The sequence below is a fragment of the Stegostoma tigrinum genome, chromosome 29, assembly GCF_030684315.1.
Source record: "Stegostoma tigrinum isolate sSteTig4 chromosome 29, sSteTig4.hap1, whole genome shotgun sequence".
Taxonomy (NCBI): Eukaryota; Metazoa; Chordata; class Chondrichthyes; order Orectolobiformes; family Stegostomatidae; genus Stegostoma; species Stegostoma tigrinum.
Window position 1 is genome coordinate 5,711,746 of NC_081382.1, and position 21,503 is coordinate 5,733,248.

The 21,503-nt window shown below is 48.6% G+C and overlaps 1 protein-coding gene across 5 annotated transcripts in view; it reads right to left on the minus strand.

The window, feature by feature from the left end:
• The window catches only part of lrsam1 (leucine rich repeat and sterile alpha motif containing 1), a 67,797-nt gene that overhangs the window by 8,190 nt on the left and 38,104 nt on the right, over positions 1–21,503 (minus strand). For 4 of the 5 annotated variants that reach the window (XM_048558730.2, XM_048558729.2, XM_048558728.2 and 1 more), the window contains 10 exons: positions 18,177–18,247; positions 16,333–16,432; positions 15,519–15,606; positions 14,320–14,394; positions 8,875–8,955; positions 7,974–8,069; positions 6,612–6,710; positions 5,419–5,550; positions 2,927–2,996; positions 1,340–1,494 (listed from right to left, as the gene is read on the minus strand). In XM_048558730.2, the coding sequence (XP_048414687.1) occupies positions 1,340–1,494; positions 2,927–2,996; positions 5,419–5,550; positions 6,612–6,710; positions 7,974–8,069; positions 8,875–8,955; positions 14,320–14,394; positions 15,519–15,606; positions 16,333–16,432; positions 18,177–18,247 (967 nt within the window). The remainder of the gene's footprint in view (positions 1–1,339; positions 1,495–2,926; positions 2,997–5,418; positions 5,551–6,611; positions 6,711–7,973; positions 8,070–8,874; positions 8,956–14,319; positions 14,395–15,518; positions 15,607–16,332; positions 16,433–18,176; positions 18,248–21,503) is intronic. The other variant, XM_059638228.1, reaches the window with a different exon arrangement.

A 21,503-nucleotide genomic window follows, 5' to 3' on the forward strand; every position in this document is an offset into this window, starting at 1 on the left:
AGCTTCCAGGTTTACAGACAAGAATCAGAAGCACATCTTAGACAAACACAGGGTCCTGATAAAACCATCCCTGGATTTTTAAGTTCTCAATAATTTGCATTTTGATAGCAGCTTTAATATTGTAAACATTGCTAAAGCACTTTGCAGGAGCAATAGCAAACAGAATCAACAGCCAGCCTCAACTGCAGCTATCAGTAGGGAGAATCATAGAATCCCTACAGTGTGGAAACAGGCCGTTCGGCCCAACAAGTTCACTGCAAACCTCAGAGCATCCCACCCAGACCCATTCCCCTATAACCCTATAACCCACCTAATCTACACCTCCCTGAACACTACCGGTAATTTAGCACGGCCAATCCACCTAACATGAGCATCTTTGGACGGTGAGGGGAAACCAGAGCACCCGGAGGAAACCCACGCAGACACGGGGAGAACGTGCACATTCCACACAGACAGTTGCCCGAGGCCGGAATCAAACCCAGTTCCTTGCTGCTGTGAGGCTGCAGTGCTAACCACCATGCCACCCAAAGGAGGTGAAAGATGTCAGCTCTAAGGGGCATCTTCGAGGGTCAAAGAGGAGGACAGCTTTAGGGAGGGGTGTAGGGTTCAGAGGAGGTTACAGGGATAGGGAGGGGTGTAGGGTTCAGCGGAGGTTACAGAGATAGGGAGGGGTGTAGGGTTCGGAGGAGGTTACAGAGATAGGGAGGGGTTTAGGGTTCAGAGGACGTTACTGACATAGGGAGGGGTGTAGGGTTCAGAGGAGGTTACAGAGATAGGGAGGGGTGTAGGGTTCAGAGGACGTTACTGAGATAGGGAGGGGTGTAGGGTTCGGAGGACGTTACTGAAATAGGCAAGACCAAAGCAATGAGGGAGTTAAAAATAGTCAAGACTGTTTATTACCAGAAACAGAAGCAGGACAAAGATAACACCAGAGCGGGACCAGGTGAGAGTTAGGAGATGGGGAATTCAGTGATGGCTTCACTCTGTCCCCGTCTTGCTAACCCTCCCTAGCTCTGCTGCTTACTGAGATCTTTGTAACTCCTCCCCCCTCCACCCCCAACCCTGAGACTGGGCTGTCTTGTACACCCACTCCTGGCCTTTACTGCATCATAGGCAGCTGCAATCTCCTCCAACATCAACGAAGCTTTCAGTGAGCTCCCTACGGTCTGCTCCTTTGATTACGTCTCAGTTTTATTATAACTCCCTCCTTGGGTCATTTTACCACGTGGAAGACACAATGTAATCACACTGACTGGACACAATGACCTCTCACACAACAACACGAGATGAGAAGCTATCTGCCTGAAAGAGGTGTTTTAGCAGCTGCTAGTGTCCTCACCTCACAGTCCAGGCAGACAACACACTCCGACTGAGCCAGGACCTCCTCAGAGACTGCAGATGGACTGGACGGTGCTGCTTCATCCTCCAGGGGAGCACTGGGCTGGGTCTCACCCAGATCTGCAGCAGCTTCCTTTGTCGGGATGGGTCTCTGCTCTGTAGAGTCAGGACAAAATGCGTATGTTAGCAGATTAACCAGGAACAGCACCAGATCCGTCTATAACACACTTTGTCTTGTCAGCAGCTTCACTCATCTGCCTCCTAGGAGTGTTCCCACGCCCACTCCAACCCCTCCCGTATCGGTCACGGTACTGCCTCTTACTGGACGACCATGGGGCCGACAGAGAAACACAGAAAGACAGCAAATAGGAAAGTAATAAGTATGCAAAGGACTGAGCAAGAGAAAGAGAAAAGGGGCAGGGGAAGGGGAAGACAGCTGAGGCAACATGAAGGTTGAACCAGGCCCCTGGGAGGCGATGGCCAAATGGTGCTATCGTTGGACTGTTAATCCAGAGACCCAGATAACATTCTAGGAACCTGGATTCAAATCTTGCCATGGCAGATGGTGGAATTTGAATTCAATAAATATCCGGAATTAAGAATCCAACAATGACCATAAATCCACTGCCGATTGTCAGAAAAACCCATCTAGTTCACTGATGCCCTTTTGGGAAGGAAACTACCATCCCTACCTGGTCTGGCCTACATGTGACTCCACGCCCACAGCAATGTGGTTGACTCTTAACTGTTCTCTGGGCAATTAAGGATGGGCAATAAATGATGGCCTAGCCAGCGATGCCCCTCATCCCATGAATGAATAATGAAGGGCTAGTGAGGGAGGAAAAACCTGAAACCTGCATTCCGACTACCAGAGAGAGTGCGACCTGTTTTGTGATCTCTATACCAAGCTAAGAAAGTGCATTACTCGGCAAGGCATCAGTGCGCTGGCAAAGTAGCATGTCTTTTGCTCACACTGTCACAGTCCTGGTGCCCTGTCTGTTATTTAGTGTTTGGGGACAGAAAGCCAGTTCTATCATGGCCGCCCCACAGTCTGAGCGAACCACGCTACATTCGAGGTAAAGCTGTGGGCGAGGCAGATCTTCTGCTCCCTCCTCCGCACCAGTCTAACATGTACTCTAACCTTCCAATTCTGCTAGGGTCATGTGCCACATTTTACAGAGGCAAAACAAAAGAAAGATATTTGCATTTATGTAGTGACTTTCACATCCCGAGGATGTCCTAAACCTCTAAGACCAATGAAGTTTTGTTGGATGAGTTTCCAAAGCGATAGCACTGACCAAAAAGTATTTAATTGGCTCAAGATGGGGGTTAGTACCAGGAAATCTTTGAGTGTGGGTGGATGGGGGTAAAGCCCATCGCAGAGGGGATACAGTTGCTCTATCGCTTACATATACAAAGTCCTGGTCATCTGTTTGGAAGTCATGTGTTACAACTTGCTCAGTCTGAGCAATGACCTTCGCTGACTAACAGAAGCCATTTCAAAGTGTCTGCTTGATCCCCACACAAAGTTTATTTACAAACATCCTTTTGGAGACAAGGAGAGAAACAGGTATCCCTGTGCACTTACCTTCCCCAGACCACATCTCCTGGACTCGTCGCAGGATGGCACGTTGCAGTCTGCTCTCTCGGACTCCAATCTGTGAACAGAGAGGCACATTTTCACAAAGATATTCGCACAGCACTACACTCACACATCCTACAGCAGGATTCTGCACTACATCCAGCCCTCCTTGTTGGCTTCACAACCTCCACTTGCCTGGGGAAGAGCTTCCTTCTTTACAGAGGGTGGGATAATCCTGGCTAGCTCAGGGTAGGCTCCTGAACAGCTGGAGTTCTCCTGGCCCCTCTACACTGCGCTGGTAACACACCCTAGTGTGGCCAAAATCTCTCCTCAATCCCTCCACATCCAAATCATTTGTGTGAACAGATGTGATTGAAGCACTGATCCCTGTGGTTCCCCATGAGTCACAGCCTGCCATCCTAAAAGCAATCTATTTATTCCCATTCTCAGCTTTCTGTTCATTAACTAATCCATAACCCCAACTAGTATAATTCACCAATCCCCCACACAATTTTATCTGCTAATGTCTTGTGCTGGATCTTACCAAAATTGAAACGCACCACATCTACCGATACTCCTTTATCAATGTTACAAATAATGTCCTGATAAAATTGTCAATCCCAGATTGTCAAAAATTATTGGTCTTTCATAAATCCATGTTGACTTTGCTCAATTTCACCATTCCTTTCAAAGTGTCTGGATGTAAATGTTAATATTTGCCCATTTCTCATGGGTCTTTAGCTTTTCATTCTCCCTCTTCCTTCGCTCAGAAATTGAACATTTTTGTGCCCATATGTAGAAACATTTGGACAATATTAGTTTTGGGTGGACAAGAGGCATGAATGGGACTTGCAAATGAGTTTCAGGCAATGATCACCTAAATAAGACAGAATCTAACCATCTCCATTTAATGGCAATACCATCACTGAACATTTCACAATCAATTCCTAGAAACTATCATTCACAATGAACTGAACTAGATCAGCAATACAAATATTGTGGCTACAAGAGGAGGTCAGAGTGTAGGAATCCTACAGCAAGAAACTCACTTTTTGACTCACCAACGCCATCCACCATCTACAAGGCACAAGTCAGGAGTGTGATGGAATACTCCCCACTTGCCTGGATGAGTGCAGCTCCAACACTCAAGAAGCTTGATATCATGCAGGCCAAATCAGCTCATTTGACTAGCACTGCATCGACCACCTCAAACATTCTCCCATCATCAGTCCATAGTAGCAGCAGTGTGAACAATCTACAAGATACACTGCAGCAATGTGCCACTGCTCCTGAGACAGAACCTTCCAAACCTATAATCATATCCATCTGGGAGGACAAGGGCAGTAGATACATGGGAACACCAACCCTGCACATTTCCCTCCAAGCCATTCCCCATTCTGACTTGGAAATATTTTACTGTTCCTTCAGTGTTGCTGGATCAAGTCCCAAAACTCTCTTCCTGACAGCACTGTGAGAGTCCATACATCCCAAGGATTGCAACAGGTCAAGAAGTAGTCGACCACAAACTTGTCCAGGGACAATTAGGGATAGCCATTAAAAGCCAGACCAGCCAGCTGCATGCACATCACATGACTGAACAAAAAGAGGAAATGTCTTACTGGATCTTGCGTCACTTTCTGCCGAGTCTAAAGCAAATTTGTGAAATCCTCCACTTCTCAGAGATTAGAAACATTCTTGTGGAAATCACAAAAGTTCCCAGACACTACAACCATGGCCACATCTCCATGCCTCATCTTGCCAACATAGCACGCAGGCACGGAGCAAACTCAAATGCAGGAGGAACTGGGAATATTGTGTTCGAAATCAGGATGCTCAGCTTCATTCAGAACTTGACTGTAGCTAATCATTGATACCACAGTCTCCACTGAATCAGTCACCAATTAAATGGTTTGGAGGTAGTCAGTCTCAATGAAACTGTCACTCCCACACCACCCACTGTATCAGTCTCAGTGGAAGCGGCCACTCCCACACCACCCACTGTATAAGTCTCAGTGGGAGCGGTCACTCCCACACCACCCACTGTATCAGTCTCAGTGGGAGCGGTCACTCCCACACCACCCACTGTATCTGTCTCAGTGGGAGCGGTCACTCCCACACCACCCAATGTAACTGTCTCAGTGGGAGCGGTCACTCCCACACCACCCAATGTAACTGTCTCAGTGGGAGCGGTCACTCCCACACCACCCAATGTAACTGTCTCAGTGGGAGTGGTCATTCCCACACCACGCAATGTAACTGTCTCAGTGGGAGCGGTCACTCCCAGACCACCCACTGTATCTGTCTCAGTGGGAGTGATCACTCCCACACCACCCACTGCATCAGTCTCAGTGGGAACGGTCACTCCCACACCACCCGATGTATCTTTCTCAGTGGCGGTCACTCTGCTTATTCAACCAACTCATCCACCTCCAAATTGTTTCCAGATTCACCCAGAACAGGGGCACTGCTTGTTTATTTAAAGACAAACTTGCTGATACCTGTTGGAGATCCTCTGCAGTCATGTAACGTAGCATCTTCAGGGTGACCCGATGGTGGGCGAAGAGGGGCAGGTACTGATCTGCAGAAAGTTCAGCCAATATCTCCACCAGCACCTTCTCCACACCCTCCTCCTGTACAGGACAAAATAGGGTCAAGGTATCAGCTGTCTGACTCCAACACTACACAGCAAGGGGTCGGGAGGGAGGTGATCTCTAAATAGGCAGGGAGGGAGGCTGGGCAGACAATTAGTGGAGATATATCTCAAGGGAGCTTCTGGAGAGAGAACATGCCACTGGCTGTTAGCGTCTCTCCACAAATCAGCTTAACATCCTTGTATTGGCCACAGTGAGTAGCAGCACAAAGTAGGTCTGAATACGAGCAGCTGTGAATCTTCTTTCACTTGAAGCTGCTTTTACACTATCCCAAATTCAGGAGCTGTCGTTCCATCGAGGTCAAATCCATGTCAAGCGGTGAAGGAAACAATATCTAACCTAACTTGCCATCTTTTGCTATTTCCAAATGCTCCCACTGTTGTGTACCCAGAGGATAACAATTGGCAAGGGTCAGATGCCACTAGATTTGGTGTGTACCCAACTGCATCATGCTCCTATTGAACATGGGCAGAAGAACATTGGAAAGAAAAATAAACCGGTTTATGATTCAACAGCAAAAGGTACATTAACTGACCAAAAAGAATGAAGTTTGAGATTGTTGGCTCTTGAATGTAGCCAGCGGGCAGCACGGTGGCTCAGTGGTTAGCACTGCTGGCCCACAGTGCCAGGGGCCTGGGTTCGATTCCACCTACGGGCGTCTGTCTGTGTAGAGTTTGCACATTCTCCCCATGTCTGTGCGGGTTTCCTCCCACAGTCCAAAGATGTACAGGTTAGGCGGTTTGGCCATGGGAAATGCAGGGTTACAGGGATAGGGTTGGGGTGGATGTGTCTGCGTGGGATGTTCCTCTTCAGAGGGGCAATGTGGACTCAAATGGCCTGTTTCCGTACTGTGGGGATTTTCTGAATGCAAGTTACAAGGAAGTGTGCTGAAAGATCTCTGTTCCTAATTGATACATGCGTAAATGATGCAGAATGGTTTTTAGGATAAACAATAACCGCTCAGGTCACAGGACAGTAAAGAAAATTCTTTATTCATAATGGGGTATGTCAGGTAGGCAAACGGATTTGCATCAACTTACCCGCGCTCGGAGAGACAGGGGTTTCTGGTCCATCAGACGCTGGTACTGAATCAACCAGTAGTTCTCCTGGCTGGTCTCATGTTTGGTCTCCATTTCTGCCTGAAGGAAAACACAGTACAGCTCACTCCAACTGGTTACAGCTCGCCCTGACTAGATACAACACTCAGCCAGCACCCAAAACACCTCATACAGAGCGTAGTTTTAGGAGGGAATAGAGGGACAGCAGCAGACCATTCAGCCCATTCAATTTGCATGTCATTACAGAGATCATGGCTGATCCGTGCGGTGACTCCATCCAACAAGCTTGTTTCCTCATTCCTTAGCTCATAAAAATTTGCTGATTTCCAAGATAAAATTAACTGAATTAGTGTGAATTACTTCTACAAGTTAAAATTATACATGTCTACTACCCTTCAGTGAAGAATTGTTTCCAAACAATCTTCAAGATCTGATTTTAAACTTGTCTCCTCTTCTTAGACACACTCCTATCCCCTACAAGTGGACAGATGTCACTTTATGCCCCTACAGATCTCTTATGACAGTCTTTCTCATATCAAAAGTTTATGTAAGCTTTCATCATAAAAGAACTGCCTTTCCTATTAGGATTGCTGCACACAAGGAGTGAGAGGAGTGCTGGTCAATTCAAGCCAGTTATAGCTGATACTAGTGTGAATTGAGACAACTGTACTAGAGATGTAGCAATGATGATGCACAAAATGTGTGCAGTGGTAATACTACAGACATCCAAGAACAGCATCTACCCCGCTGTTATCAGACTTATGAATGGACATCTCATGTTAGAGTTGATCTTTCTCTGCACCTTCTCTGTAGTTGTAACACTGTATTCTGAGGAAGGGTCACTCGACTCAAAACATTAACTCTGATCTCTCTCCACAGGTACTGCCAGACCTACTGAGCTTTTCCAGCAGTTTTTATTTTTGTCATTATATTCTGCATTCTGTTCTACTACCCTGATACACTCTTGTAGGGTATCATTTGTCTGGTTAGCACACAAAACAATACTTTTCACTGTATCTTGGTACATGTGACAATAATAAATCAAATCAATGGCTTCTCCCTGTCCATTCTATCGAGCCTGCTCTTGATTTTGAAAACCCTCTATGAAATCTCCCCTCAGTCTTTCTCTCTCTCCAAAGAGAACGATCCCAACTTCCACAATCTATCGTCATAACTGAAGCTTCTCATTCCTGGAACCATCCTTGTAAATTTCTTCTGCACTCTCTCCACTGCACTGCGTCTCAGTACATGACGACAATAAACTGAATCAGAAATCAAACCATAAGCTCTCCTTGGCAGTATATCTGAAGTGTATTACACCATGTACTCCCCTCCATCACGTACCAGCAGGTCCCGAAGCTCTGTCTCCCGTTGTTTCTTCTCCTTCAGTAGCTGCTGGAGGAGGTCACTCAGGGCCTGCCGCTCTTCCATCAGAGTTTCCTGGTGGGCGACAAACAGCCAAATGAGAAGCCAAGAGTTTACCCACGAGCATGGGGTGTGTGAGGGCACCACGTGAGGCAGGCAATTGGCTCCTGGCACATCAGCGAAAAGCCACGAGAAGTAAGCTACCCGCTGTGAGAAGTGGGTGTGACGGGAGTCCCCTGGAAGCCCAGAACGGGCAAAGCGTAGGGTCAGACGGAGACATGAGCGGCCTCCCTGCCGCAGTAGGGAGGTGGCTTTAACATGTTCAGAAAATCAGAGAGGCGGACCAAACACTCACAAACCCGAGACACAAGGCAGGAGAAAGACCACAAGGTAACGACGCAAATTATGGCTGATTCACCTTTTTAGGGGAAAAAAACTGAACTGTCATGGCCTGGGAATTTGGGAGTTTGCTGGGGGGGAAGAGATGAATAGATGAGATGATTGGAGATGGCAGGTGGAGACTGTGCGGAGGGGGTAGGGGGAACATGGCTGGCAGAGCGGGCACAGAGAGGGTTAGGTAAAGAGGGACGGGAGGCCTGGGAACTGAAGGATGTGAAGATAAGTGAAGGGAGACGCATAACATCAGTTACTTTCAATCATTTTGGGTGAATGAATATAAACTGCTGGGTGAAGCCACCACATCAACTGGGAAAAAATGGTTAAAACTGGTCATGAAGAAGTGCCCACAGACTTCGACATGTCAATAACAGCATGAGACCAGCCCATGAGCTGCTAACATACAAGGTTCATATATCTCTGCATTGCCCTCTCTCTGATTGCAGTCACAAGGCTGTGTATATCCAAGTAATTTCCACCCTACCTGTAGATTCTCCGTGTCATTCTCTCTTCTGTCTAACTCGATCTGTGTCAGCTGCATTAACTGATTCTCAATCAATTTGATCTGAATGGTTTAAAACAAAAATATACAAATGGGTTGATTAGATACATGTGGATGAGATGAGGTCTGTTTCCAGTCCAGCAGCAGAGAACTGCAGGGCTGGACAGCAATAAAAAAAAATTTTGCAAATGTTCAGTGTGGTGGAGGATGAGGTGTTGGTTGAGATGGAGCAGGGGCAAGTGATTCATATGAAGCAGTTTAACTTTGTCCTAACCCTGAAAGTTACAGCAAATGCAGCATTAATCCAGAATTGGAGTTCAGTACCAGACGGAAATTTAACCAAGATTAACACAGAGAGTCAGGAGACTCTAACCAGCTTAATGTCATATAATGTGTTAGGTCTGACTGTGACATACTATTAACACACTGTACATCCCAGGAAGTGATGTACTATTACATGATCTTTCTGTCTTGCAGCCTTGTGGTAAGATGAAGCCAGTGTAAGATATTTATCAAATAAGATTCGTGACTTCCTTAGCTCAGTAGGTTCTGTGAGTAGTAATTACAGCAACAAAAGAGACCAGAATATTATGGTTAGGACATCAGGACATGGGCATCAGAGTTTAGAAAGAGCTGAAAGACGAGGAGTCTCCAGAAGTCATCGCTGGCCTTGCTACCTACAAAGCTTCCAAATCCCAAACCAAATGCAGCATTTTCATAGTGTGTGCTTATCCCCTCATGGCCACACCCCTTCCCCTCTCCTCTAGCCCTATCATACCTGCATTACACAGATAATCCTGCATATGTCTGACACTAATCCATTGGTCCTGCATTGCTCCATCAGGATCCCCCTTCTGAAATACTCACCTTGAGATGCTTACTCTAAATTAAAGGCACTGCCTATAAAAGTGAGCCTTTACTGCTTAAACTGAACTGAAGCAGAAAATAAATCTTTGGAAGACAAGAAAGCTTTTCATAACTGACTGCCACACATGCTGATTCCACTTTACCTGCTGGAAACAGTGTTGACCCAGAACAGCTCAAGATAATGAGCCAGTCTGCACCATTTAAGCAAATCGGTTGAAACCATGGCTTATCAAGGATCATTTATAATTATATTTGTCAAGCAGCTCCCATCGATGACTCTCTAATCACCATATTCTCATCAAAGCAGGATGACTGTCAGTTTAGTTGGGGGTCGGGGGTGTAGAACCTACAGCTGATAATAAAAAGGTCATCAGTTCAAGTTCTACTCCAGTGTCACGACATTAACCAGGCCGGCAGGAATGATGCACTGTCATTGTTATTCAGAGAGTTTGGTTTCTTCATTTGGCTGAACCTTAATGAAGATAGATTTCTGACTCCAAACACCGAGCGGAAAACGAGCACAAAATCCAAAATGAGCGCTGTTCGAATACTCAACTGTGTTGCAGAATTGTTCTTTATTGATCCCACAGCATTACTGGAAGAGGAGCTGGGAATCCTTTCAATGTCCTGTCTAACATGCTGCAGCAATGAAGCACCCAGGCTAATGTGCTATTACCGTTTATGGAACTGTAATGTGTATAAAATAATTACTCATCTACATTACAATGGTGATGCTGCCTCAAAAGTTTTGGGGTAACTGAAAGGCGCATGAAAACAGCAGTCTACAAACAAGTGCCTTCCTGCTTTGGAGCTGGGGATAGAAGCTGTACCAGTACCTTGATCATGTAGGTCATATAGACAGAGGTCAATAATAATCAGCGTACAGTACACATGACTACAAAACCTTAGATTTAAGAACCTGTTAAGTATCAGAATGCTGCCTTCGAATGTGAATCAATCCTTGCATGTGTCTTTCAAACACTACCTGCATTTTATCAATATAATTAATAACAGTGCAATTTCGTTGAAACGTAAAGAACGTGGAATAAACTTTGAGTCTCGGTACTTTAATTGTTTTGTCGAATGTGAAGAGCAGGCTGAGGGCAGCATCCCTGATAAACAGGAAATCAAATGGGGGAAAGAAACAACATAGCAGCAGCCCACCAGCTCCAGCTACACAGTCAATAACAGACCATCGTGCATCTGCATAAAATGAAACAGAGAGATAGAGGGAAGAAAGAGATGAGGAGGAGGAGAGAGAAAAGAGAGGGCAAAACGGAGTAAGGGCAAGAGAGCAGGCAGGGATCATGGGAACACATCCGAAGAGACAGAGGTAACAAGAAGACAGCACACAATAGACAGAAATAAAGAAGGAGAGAGTAATATCGAGAGAATGACAATGAGACTGGGATGTAGAGGGGACAAAATATTGACATTTCACACAGCAGCAGAGACACGGCAAGGGGGACAGAGACACACAGACACAGAGGGAGTGGAACAGGGAGGGCTAGGCACACCAGCACAGTGGGGGAGAGAAATACACACAAACAGGAAACTAGATACAAGCCATGTTAGGAAGATAGGGGCACACATGGGGAGAGGGAGGCGGGGTATGCACACAGAGAGACAGAGAGATGAGAGCAGACACGGAGAGACAGAGAGAGAGCGGGGCGCACACAGAAAGAGCGGGGGGGAACACACATGGAGAGAGAGAGAGGGAGGAGGGCGCACACGGACAGAGAGAGGGACACACACAGAGAGGTAGGGGGTGCACACGGAGAGAGGGGTGAGGGAGAGACAGAGAGATGAGGCACACAGGGGGACAGAAAGAGGGTGCAGACACCAAGACAGTGGAGGGGGTGGTTGTCGAGAGTGGGAAATGCAAGGTTGAGGATGGGGCGCAGCTGGGAAGAGGGAGGGAGAGACAGTGAACGTGCTGGTGCAGGGGCGAGAGTGAGCGAGAGCTGGAAGTGTCGTGCACGCAGAGGGAGTAACAGCGGTGTCGCGTGCGAGAGCGAGGGCGGGAGTCACAGCAGTGGAAGGGGTTGTTATGAGTGGTCACGTGCCCACGGAGGACGATGGGGTGAGCAGTCGCGTTGGGGCCAGGGCCAATGGCTGTGTGTACACGTGGAGGGAGCAGGAGCTCAGGAGTGTGTGCACTGACAGAGTGGGAATGAGGACAAGCAGGGGTGGGGGGAAAGAGAGGGGCATGCACAGAGGCGGAGGGGGGAGAGAGGGGCAAATGGGGGGGACAGGGGCGAACGCGGGGGGAAAGAGAGGCGCAAGCGAGGGAGAGAGGGGCGCACGCAGTGGGGAGAGAGGGGCGCACGCGGCGGGGAAAGAGGGGCGCACGCGGCGGGGAGACAGAGGGGCGCACGCGGCGGGGAGACAGAGGGGCGCACGCGGGGGAGAGAGGGGCGCACGCGGGGGAGAGAGGGGCGCACGCGGGGGAGAGAGGGGCGCACGCGGCGGGGAGAGAGGGGCGCACGCGGGAGAGACAGAGGGGCGCACACGGGGGAGACAGAGGGGCGCACGCGGGGGAGAGAGGGGCGCACACGGGGGAGAGAGGGGCGCACACGGGGGAGAGAGGGGCGCACACGGGGGAGAGAGGGGCGCACGCGGTGGGGAGACGGGGCGCACGCGGTGGGGAGACGGGGCGCACGCGGGGGGGGGAAAGGGGGCGCACGCGGGGGGGGAAGGGGGGCGCACGCGGGGGGGCAGAGGGGCGCACGCGGGGGGGGACAGAGGGGCGCACGCGGGGGAGAGAGGGGCGCATGCGGTGGGGAGAGGGGGGCACACACGGGGGGGGGAGAGGGGGGCACACACTGGGGAGGAGAGGGGGGCACACACTGGGGGGGAGAGGGGGGCACACACTGGGGGGGAGAGGGGGGCACACACTGGGGGGGAGAGGGGGGCACACACTGGGGGGGGGAGGGGGGCGCATGCGGGGTGGAGAGAGGGCTGGTGGGGACACAGGGGCACATGCGGTGGGGACAGAGGGGCGCATGCGGTGGGGGGGAAGAGAGGGGCACACGCGGGGGGGGGAAAGAGAGGGGCACACGCGGGGGGGGAAGAGAGGGGCACACGCGGCGGGGGGAAGAGAGGGGAACACGCGGAGGGGGGGGAAGAGAGGGGCACACGCGGGGGGGGAAGAGAGGGGCACACGCGGGGGGGGGAAGAGAGGGGCACACGCGGGGGGGGAAGAGAGGGGCACACGCGGGGGGGAAGAGAGGGGCACACGCGGGGGGGGAAGAGAGGGGCACACGCGGGGGGGGGAAGAGAGGGGCACACGCGGGGGGGGAAGAGAGGGGCACACGCGGGGGGGAAGAGAGGGGCACGCGGGGGGGGAAGAGAGGGGCACACGCGGGGGGGGGAAGAGAGGGGCACACGCGGGGGGGGAGAGGGGCACACGTGGCATGTAGGCAGGGGCACACACAGGGTGTACAGAGTGGCGCACGCAGGGTGTAGAGAGGGGCGCACACTGGGGGGGAGAGGGCGCACGCGATGGGGAGAGAGGGGCGCACGCGGTGGGGCCAGAGGGGGGCACGCAGTGGGGGGAGAGGGGGGCACACAGTGGGGGGAGAGGGGGGCACGCGGGGGGGGGGAGAGGGGGGCACGCGGGGGGGGGGAAAGAGGGGGGCACGCGGGGGGGGGAAAGAGGGGGGCACGCGGGGGGGGAAGAGGGGGGCACGCGGGGGGGGAAGAGGGGGGCACGCGGGGTGTAGAGAGGGGCACACGCGGGGCATACAGAGTGGCTCACGCAGAGCGTACAGAGTGGCTCACACGGGGAGAACAGAGGTGTACACACACGGCGGGGAGAGAGGGGCATAGGGGTTGGAGGGATGGAAGGAGGAAGACATCGAGGAAGTGGGAATATGACAGATATGAAAAATAACAGGCACACGCAGGGTGTACAGAGTGGCACACGCAGGGTACAGATTGGCACACGCGGGGGTAGAGAGGGGCACACGCAGGGTGTAGAGAGGGGCACACGCGGGGCGTACAGAGTGGCTCACGCAGAGCGTACAGAGTGGCTCACACGGGGAGAACAGAGGTGTACACACAAGGCGGGGAGAGAGGGGCATAGGGGTTGGAGGGATGGAAGGAGGAAGACATCGAGACGGTGGGAATATGACAGATATGAAAAATAACAGGCTTAAAAACTGAGATAACAGGAGTGCACGGAATTGAAAGCAAGGGCTAGAAAGAAGCAGTAAACTAGGAGACAAGAAGTTGAGTAGAAGTCTAGAATGGTGTTGAAGGGTCACGAATGACGAGGCTAGCTGATGTGCTGACCGTCTGATGATACTGACATGTCGTAGATGCAGTGAGAGGCTCAGCACAGGGTGTGTGGAGAGCTGCAGTCTTCCGGGGTGAGAAATCTACTGCATGCAGAGGAATATCACTGAAACCGAATTCCTGCTTGCTCTCGCACCCCTTACCAACCACTGCATGGACATAAACAAACTCCGACAATCCCTGTTAAGGGAGTGACTGAGTTCCAGTCATTTGGAGCACTGCCTGAAGCATCTTCGCATGTAGCTGTTTGCCTGTCCTCACCTGGTCTCTGATGCGGCTGTGCTTGCTGTCCTTCTTCATCTGAAGTGCCTCAAATGCCACCTTCTGCATCTCCGCCTGAAAGCACAGAATCATTTAGAAACTTACAGCACAAAAATAGGCCGTTTGGTCCAGCACTGCCACGCCAGCTCCACAGCACCTTCTCTCCATCCTATCCAATCTCCTGTTAAACAGATCAATGCCAGTCCTTGTGCTCATAAGCTCCATATTTTAAGCACTTTCTGGTTAGAAATTTCTCCTAGTTAATCAACAGGAACTCCATCTTGGAACAATTAGAACACAATTCCAGGCCTTAGTGCACTCTAAGAAGAGTTGCACCTAATTCCAGTAAACCATGTAAGCTTTGCCATTGATAATGTTGGACTCCTGGCTGTCAATTCTAAACATAGTCAACACCAAAACCTTTCTCTTTCTCCAACTGTTAGTTCCTCAAGTCCTGGCCACCTCTGATGCCCTGTTCAAAGCCTCTCATTTGTCAATGAACTGACTGGGCAACTAGCTGTGTGACTACAACTAAAACTTGCATTGATATAGCACCCTAATCCACATCCTGAGGTGGCCCACCGGAACATCAAACAGAATTCATCGTGGTGCACTTCCCAACAACAGCCTCACAAACATCAGAGGTCATCCTGAAGCTGGAATCACAGGCAGTTTTCTCCTCTTCCTGTGTCTCACAGACAGTGGGACTCACTGCAACACTTGCTCTGTCCAGCATACAGACACAGGAGCGAAGTGAGGCAGGGGGTGGGGGGGAGGTGTGTGTGCAGGATGCTGCCAGACCTGCTGAGCTTTTCTAGCAGTTTCTATTTTCATCTTTGCTTTCAACGTGCTCTTACTGTGTGTTTTGCATCTGGAACAGCAACTGTTCAATATTCTCCCATTTGCACCCAAGGCACATCTTTCATTTCTGTGCTTGTCCCATTTCTACTTCCTTTTTAACTGTACATCACCAAACCTTTTGTCATTTAATCTCTCTGGTCACCGACCTTCACTTCTGTTCTCTTTTCCAGCCTCTCCCATTTACTTAAACGTTTGACACTTTGAATTTCTCCCAGTTCAATGAACCATTCACCCTCCTTCCATTGATAGATGTGCACTCCAAGCTTTCTCCTTTTCGACAGTCTTGGTGCAATGGTTTCTCACAACAGTGAGAGACGACAACTCAACGACACACTCACCTCCGAGAGGATCTGTGAAATGGTCTTGTTTTGGTCCAGCTGCTGCCAGGCATGAATCTGCTGGAGCTTACCATCCATTTCAGCCATGCTGTGAAACAGAACAGAATTCATTGCAAACAACATAACATAAAAAACACTTAGAAGCCTCCGAGTATCTGAAGGTTAGGTTCCATTGTTCTAGGTTTCCTCCAGCAGTGACCAAACTGGGCTCTTCCTGTTCCATATGGCCACTCAATTAAGTTACAGTTGCCAATGTAGCCTCTGATAATGATTCACTTTTTGTTTTAATTCACTCATGGGACGGCAGCACCTCTGGCTGGGCCAGCATATATTGCCCATCCTTAATTGCACAGGGGGCAGTTCAGAGTCAACCACATTGCTGTGGGTCTGGAGTCACACATAGGCTAGACCACATAAGAATAGCAGTTTCCTTCCACAAAAAGGACATTAGTGAACCGGATGGGTTTTTCCGATAATAAACTGTGGTTTCATGGTCATCATTAGCATCTAAATTCCAGATTTTTTAAAAAATTGAATTCAAATTCCACCATGTGCCTTGGCGAGATTTGAACCCAGGGTCCCAGAACGTTAGCTGAGCTTGATGATACCACTAATCCTTTGTCTACTGATGCTAGCTCTGCACCTCTTGGAGGATATTGTGCCAGTCCTTTTAAAATGCTCATTATGATCTGATTTGCAGGCAGCTTAAATATTTAGGATCAAATTATCAACTTAAAAACAAAATGTCTCTGTCAGGTTAGTACCCGTGTGGCCCACCCTTCATCACCCCAGGTTGTTGCTGATTATTCTGTACCTCGAACTGGCCTCGTCCACCAGCTGACGCCGCCTTGTCTCATAAACCATCTGCAGGATCTTGTTCATTGAGCTCTCAGACAGCATTTCCTGCATCGCAGCTGCAAGACGCCAGGAGAGAAAGGGGAGCTAGAGCTTTACACAGAGACATTAAAGTAGGAAAACATTCCAAGTCCCCCCACAGTTGTGCAGGCCAATGACAGCTGACAGCCTCAAAAAGTACATATTTGGACAGGTCAAACAAGTTGTTTTGAAGTAGTGTCTTGGAGGAGGAGAAAGGGATAGAAAGGCTAAGAGAGGAAATTCCAGACCTTAGGACATGGGCAGCTATAGGCACAGCAGCCCATGCAGGGGAGAAGAAAGTGGGAGATGTATAATAAGGCAGTGTTGGAGGAATGCAGGAAACTGAACTTGTAGGCCAAAGGTCACAAACAGCAAGGCTGAGGTGATGCAGGGATTTGAAGACCTGGGTACTAAGTGAATGAGTGAGTAAGCACAGGGCTGACTGAGATGAGTGAGGCATTGGGCAGCAGAGAATATGGAGCTGTCGAGCACAACAATAATGTCAGGGCAGACTGCCCACAGAGATTTTGCCACAGGCATCTTCTACGCAGCATCATGATTAGACAATGGCTCTAATGGCCACAATCACGGAGAATAGTTTTATATTCTACATTTATCCAGAGAATTTAAAGCCCACTAGCTGCTACAGCAGTTTCTGAAACTGTGTCTCAACAGCATTATCCCAGACTCCTGGATGACTAACCCGGTGACATTGTCATTTGCCTCTACCCCCCCATGCCATGCAGTGTCACGGCTGGGGTTCTCTGTGGAGACGGTCAGGTCTCCACAGCACTCGCAATAAGACTGCACTCCTGGCTAAATGAACAAGGTTCACCATTTATTATAAAAAGCCCATCGAGGACCAATCTAGTTCAGACAGAAATAAAATCTATATTAAGAACACATGCAGACTCTCCTGCCTCCCCACTCCACACCCCCTGCCCCATGCACCCCCACCCCGCCACCCCGACACTCAGCCTCCATATCCTGAAGACATTCAGCTGGGAGCGCCAGCTCTCAATACAATTCAATAGGAAGACTCGCAATCAGAACCAATTACGTTCAATTGGTCACAAAGTCTAAGGTGAGGGAATGCTCTGCCAGTAGTACCATTAACCCAGATGACAATAATTCAGTAGAGTACTTTGTTGCCCATAAGTCACTTTGGAAGACACTGATGTTGTGGGAAGCAGTATTAACTCATCGTTACCCTCTTTAAAGTGCTTTACGCTGATGCAGTACTTAGAAGCGCAGTCGGTGCTGTAATGTAGGAAATACTGCTGCAATCTGTGCATGGCAAACTATTACACATAGTAATGTGATAATGCTTAGGTAATGATTTTACAGCAATGCTGTTTGAGGGATCAATATTGGCCAGAGCACCCAGGGATGTGGAGGTGATCACGGAGAAGAACTCCCCTCCACCTTTTACATCCACACAAAGGGGCAAATTGGGACTCAGGTTAGTGTCTCACCAGAGAGTGCAGTACTGCCTCAGTACAGGTTTGAAGTGTTAGCCAGGGTTAGGCTCTCAACTCTCCAACAATCCATTATCCTCTGCCTCACATGAGCAAGCCTTTAGTTGATTTCAGCAATACCACCCCTCCCTAGTACTAATAGGGTGAGGTACCTGCTTGTGCTGTGCCCCCATGACTGCCAGCTGGAGTTACAACTGTGTGCATCATAAGGAATATCAGGTTCATGTCAAGCAACAGGATTTCAAAACACACACAATTCAGGAATCCAAATGAATGAAGAAAGGTTAAAGGGCATATTGCTGACCTGCCACTTCCCTTTTTCGCAGCTTCTCCTTCTCCTCCTGTGAAATGGCCATCAGCTGGTCCATCCTCAGCCTGTGGAAAGATTGACAGCACTATAATGACCAACAGTGCCAGCTGACAGGCTCAGAGTTGTTAAAACCGCATCAACAATGCTCCTTGATTTTTTTTTGGTTACTCTTAAAGGTGAATGTCATTGGCAAGGCCAGCATTTGTTAACCATCCCCAATTGCCTATGAACTGATTACCTTGCGAGGCCATTCCCACCTGTGCAGTTCAAAGTGATTGCTGTAGATTCAGAGTCATATGGAAACCAGACCAGGTGAGCATGGCAGATTTCCATCTCCAAACAACATTAGTGAATCAGACTGGCTTTTAATGGCTAAATGGTTGCCATTAAACTTGCTTTCTTTTTGAAAATGTCCTTTAGGGAAGGAAAGTGCCCTCCTTACCTGGTCTCATCTACATGTGACTCCGGGCGCGCAGCTCTTTGGTTGACCCTTGACTGCCCTCTGGGGTGGGCAATAAACTCTGGCCCAGCCAGTGATGCCCTCATCCCATGAACAAATAAATAATAAGGTACAAATTTCACCATAAGCCATAGGGGGATTTGAACACTGATGTCCACAGCATTATCCCAGGCCTCTGAAAGTACCACACCAGCACCTCTCTGAATTTCAAGGAGCAAACGACTTCTCTTTTTGGTTCCCACACCAGAAACGGACTTGACTGTTGACAGCAAAAACTGTCACAGGTTTGGACAAGCTGTTCTACTTGGCCAATGTAGTATTCTGGGAAAGGGTCACCAGTTCCGAAACGTTAACTCTTGATTTCTCCTCACAGATGCTGCCAGACCTGCTGAACTTTTCCAGCAATCTCTGTTTTAATGTCTAACGCTAATGGACATGATTAACAATGCTCAGCAACAGTGTTCCAGCTACAAAGAACATAGCACAGGGCACTGGGGGAGGCTGGAGAGGGCCTGCTTAGTGACAACGTGAGGGAGATGGATTAACATCAGTAGAGCTACAGTCAGTAACACAGTGTGCTGGAGAGAGGGGTTACTGAGTGACAGCGTGAAGGAGCTGGAAGCATTCTTGGAAGATCAAATCCAGGTGCAATTTATACAATAGACAGAACCCTTAGGAGCATTAACATATGGAGGTATCTGGGTATACAGTTCCATAGATCTCTGAAAGTGGCAATAAGGGTGGATATGATGATCAAGATGGCCTACAGCACGCTTGCCTCCATCGGCCAGAGCATCGAATATAAAAGTTGATAAGTTATGTTACAGCTGTGTAAAACTTTAGTGAGGCTGCATTTGAAATATTATGTGCAGTACCGGTCACCACACTATCAGAAGGATGTGGCTGCATTGGAGAGGTTGCAGAGAAGGTTTACCAGGATGTTGCCTGGTCTGGAGGATGTGATTTATAAGGCCATAACACCATAAGACTTGGGAGTGGAAATAAGGCCATTCGGCCCATCAAGTCCACTCCGCCATTTAAATCATGGTTGATAGGCGTTTCAACTCCACTTCCCTGCACTCTCCCCATAGCCCTTGATTCCTTGTGAGATCAAGAATTTGTCAATCTCTGCCTTGAAGGCATTTAACGTGACGGCCTCCACTGCACTCTGTGGCAATGAATTCCATAGGCCCACCACTCTCTGGCTGAAGAAATGTCTCCTCATTTCCATTTTAAATTTACCCCCTCTAATTCTAAGGCTGTGCCCACGGGTCCTAGTCTCCCCGCCTAACGACTTCCCAGCGTCCACCCTTTCTAAGCTATACATTATCTTGTAAGTTTCTATTAGATCTCCCCTCAACCTTCTCAACTCTAATGAATACAATCTGGGATCCTTAGCCATTCATCGTATGTTAAACCTACCATTCCAGGGATCATCCGTGTGAATCTCCGCTGGACACGCTCCAGGGCTAGTATGTCCTTCCTGAGGTGTGGGGCCCAAAATTGGACACAGTATTCTAAATGGGGCCTAACTCGAGATTTATAAAGTCTCAGAAGCACATTGCTGCTTGTATATTCCAACCCCCTTGAGATAACTGACAACATTACATTCGCTTTCTTAATCACAGACTCTACCTGCAAGTTAACCTTTAGAGAATCCTGGACCAACACTCCCAGATCCCTTTGTACTTCTGCTTTACAAATTTTCTCACCGCTTAGAAAATAGTCCATGCTTGTATTCTTTTTTCCAAAGTGCAAAACCTCACATTTACTCACATTGAATTTCATCAGCCATTTCCTGGACCACTCTCCTAAACTGTCTAAATCTTTTCTGCAGCTTCCCCACCTCTTCAGTACTACCTGCCTGTCCATCTATCTTTGTATCATTGGCAAACTTCGCCAGAATGCAGCCAGTCCCTTCATCCAGATCATTAATATACACGATGAAGGGCTGTGGCCCCATAATTTTCCATCTTTTGCCTTTATCCTTTCTTAAACAAGGGGGTTACAACAGCAATTTTCCAATCATCTAGGACTTTCCTAGACTCCAGTGACTTTTAAAAAATCACTTCCAAAGCCTCCGTTACTTCCTCAGCCACCTCCCTCAGAACTCTAGGATGTAGCCCATCAGGGCCAGAAGATTTATCAATTTTTAAACCTTTTAGCTTTTCTAGCACTTTCTCTTTTGTAATGCCTACCATACTCAACTCGGCCCCCTGACTCTCCTTAATTGTTGGGATACTACTCATGTCTTCCACTGAAGACTGACGCAAAGTGTTATTAAGTTCTTCAGCTATTTCCTAATCTCCCATCACTAGCCTTGCAGCATCAATTTGGAGTGGCCCAATGTCTACTTTTGCCTCTCATTTGTTTCTTATGTATTGAAAGAAGCTTTTTCTATCATTTCTAATATTACTAGCTAGCCTACCTCCATATTTGACCTTCCCCTTCCTTATTTCTCTCTTTGTTATCCTCTGTTTGTTTTTGTAGCCTTCCCAATCTTCTGATTTCCCAGTGCTCTTGGCCACTTTATAGGCTGTCTCTATTTCTTTGATACATTTCCTGACTTCCTTTGTCAGCCATGGCTGTCTAATCCCATCCCGGATAATCTTTCTTTTCTTTGGGACGAACCACTGTACTGTGTCCTCAATTACACCCAGAAACTCCTGCCATTGTTGCTCTACTGTCTTCCCCGCTAGGCTCTGCTTCCAGTCAATTTTCGTCAATTCCTCTCTCATGCCCCTGTAATTACCTTTATTTAACTGTAACACCATTACATCCGATTTTGCCTTCTCTCTTTCAAGGTGCAGACTGAACTCTACCATATTATGATCGCTGCCTCCTAAGTGTTCCCTTACTTT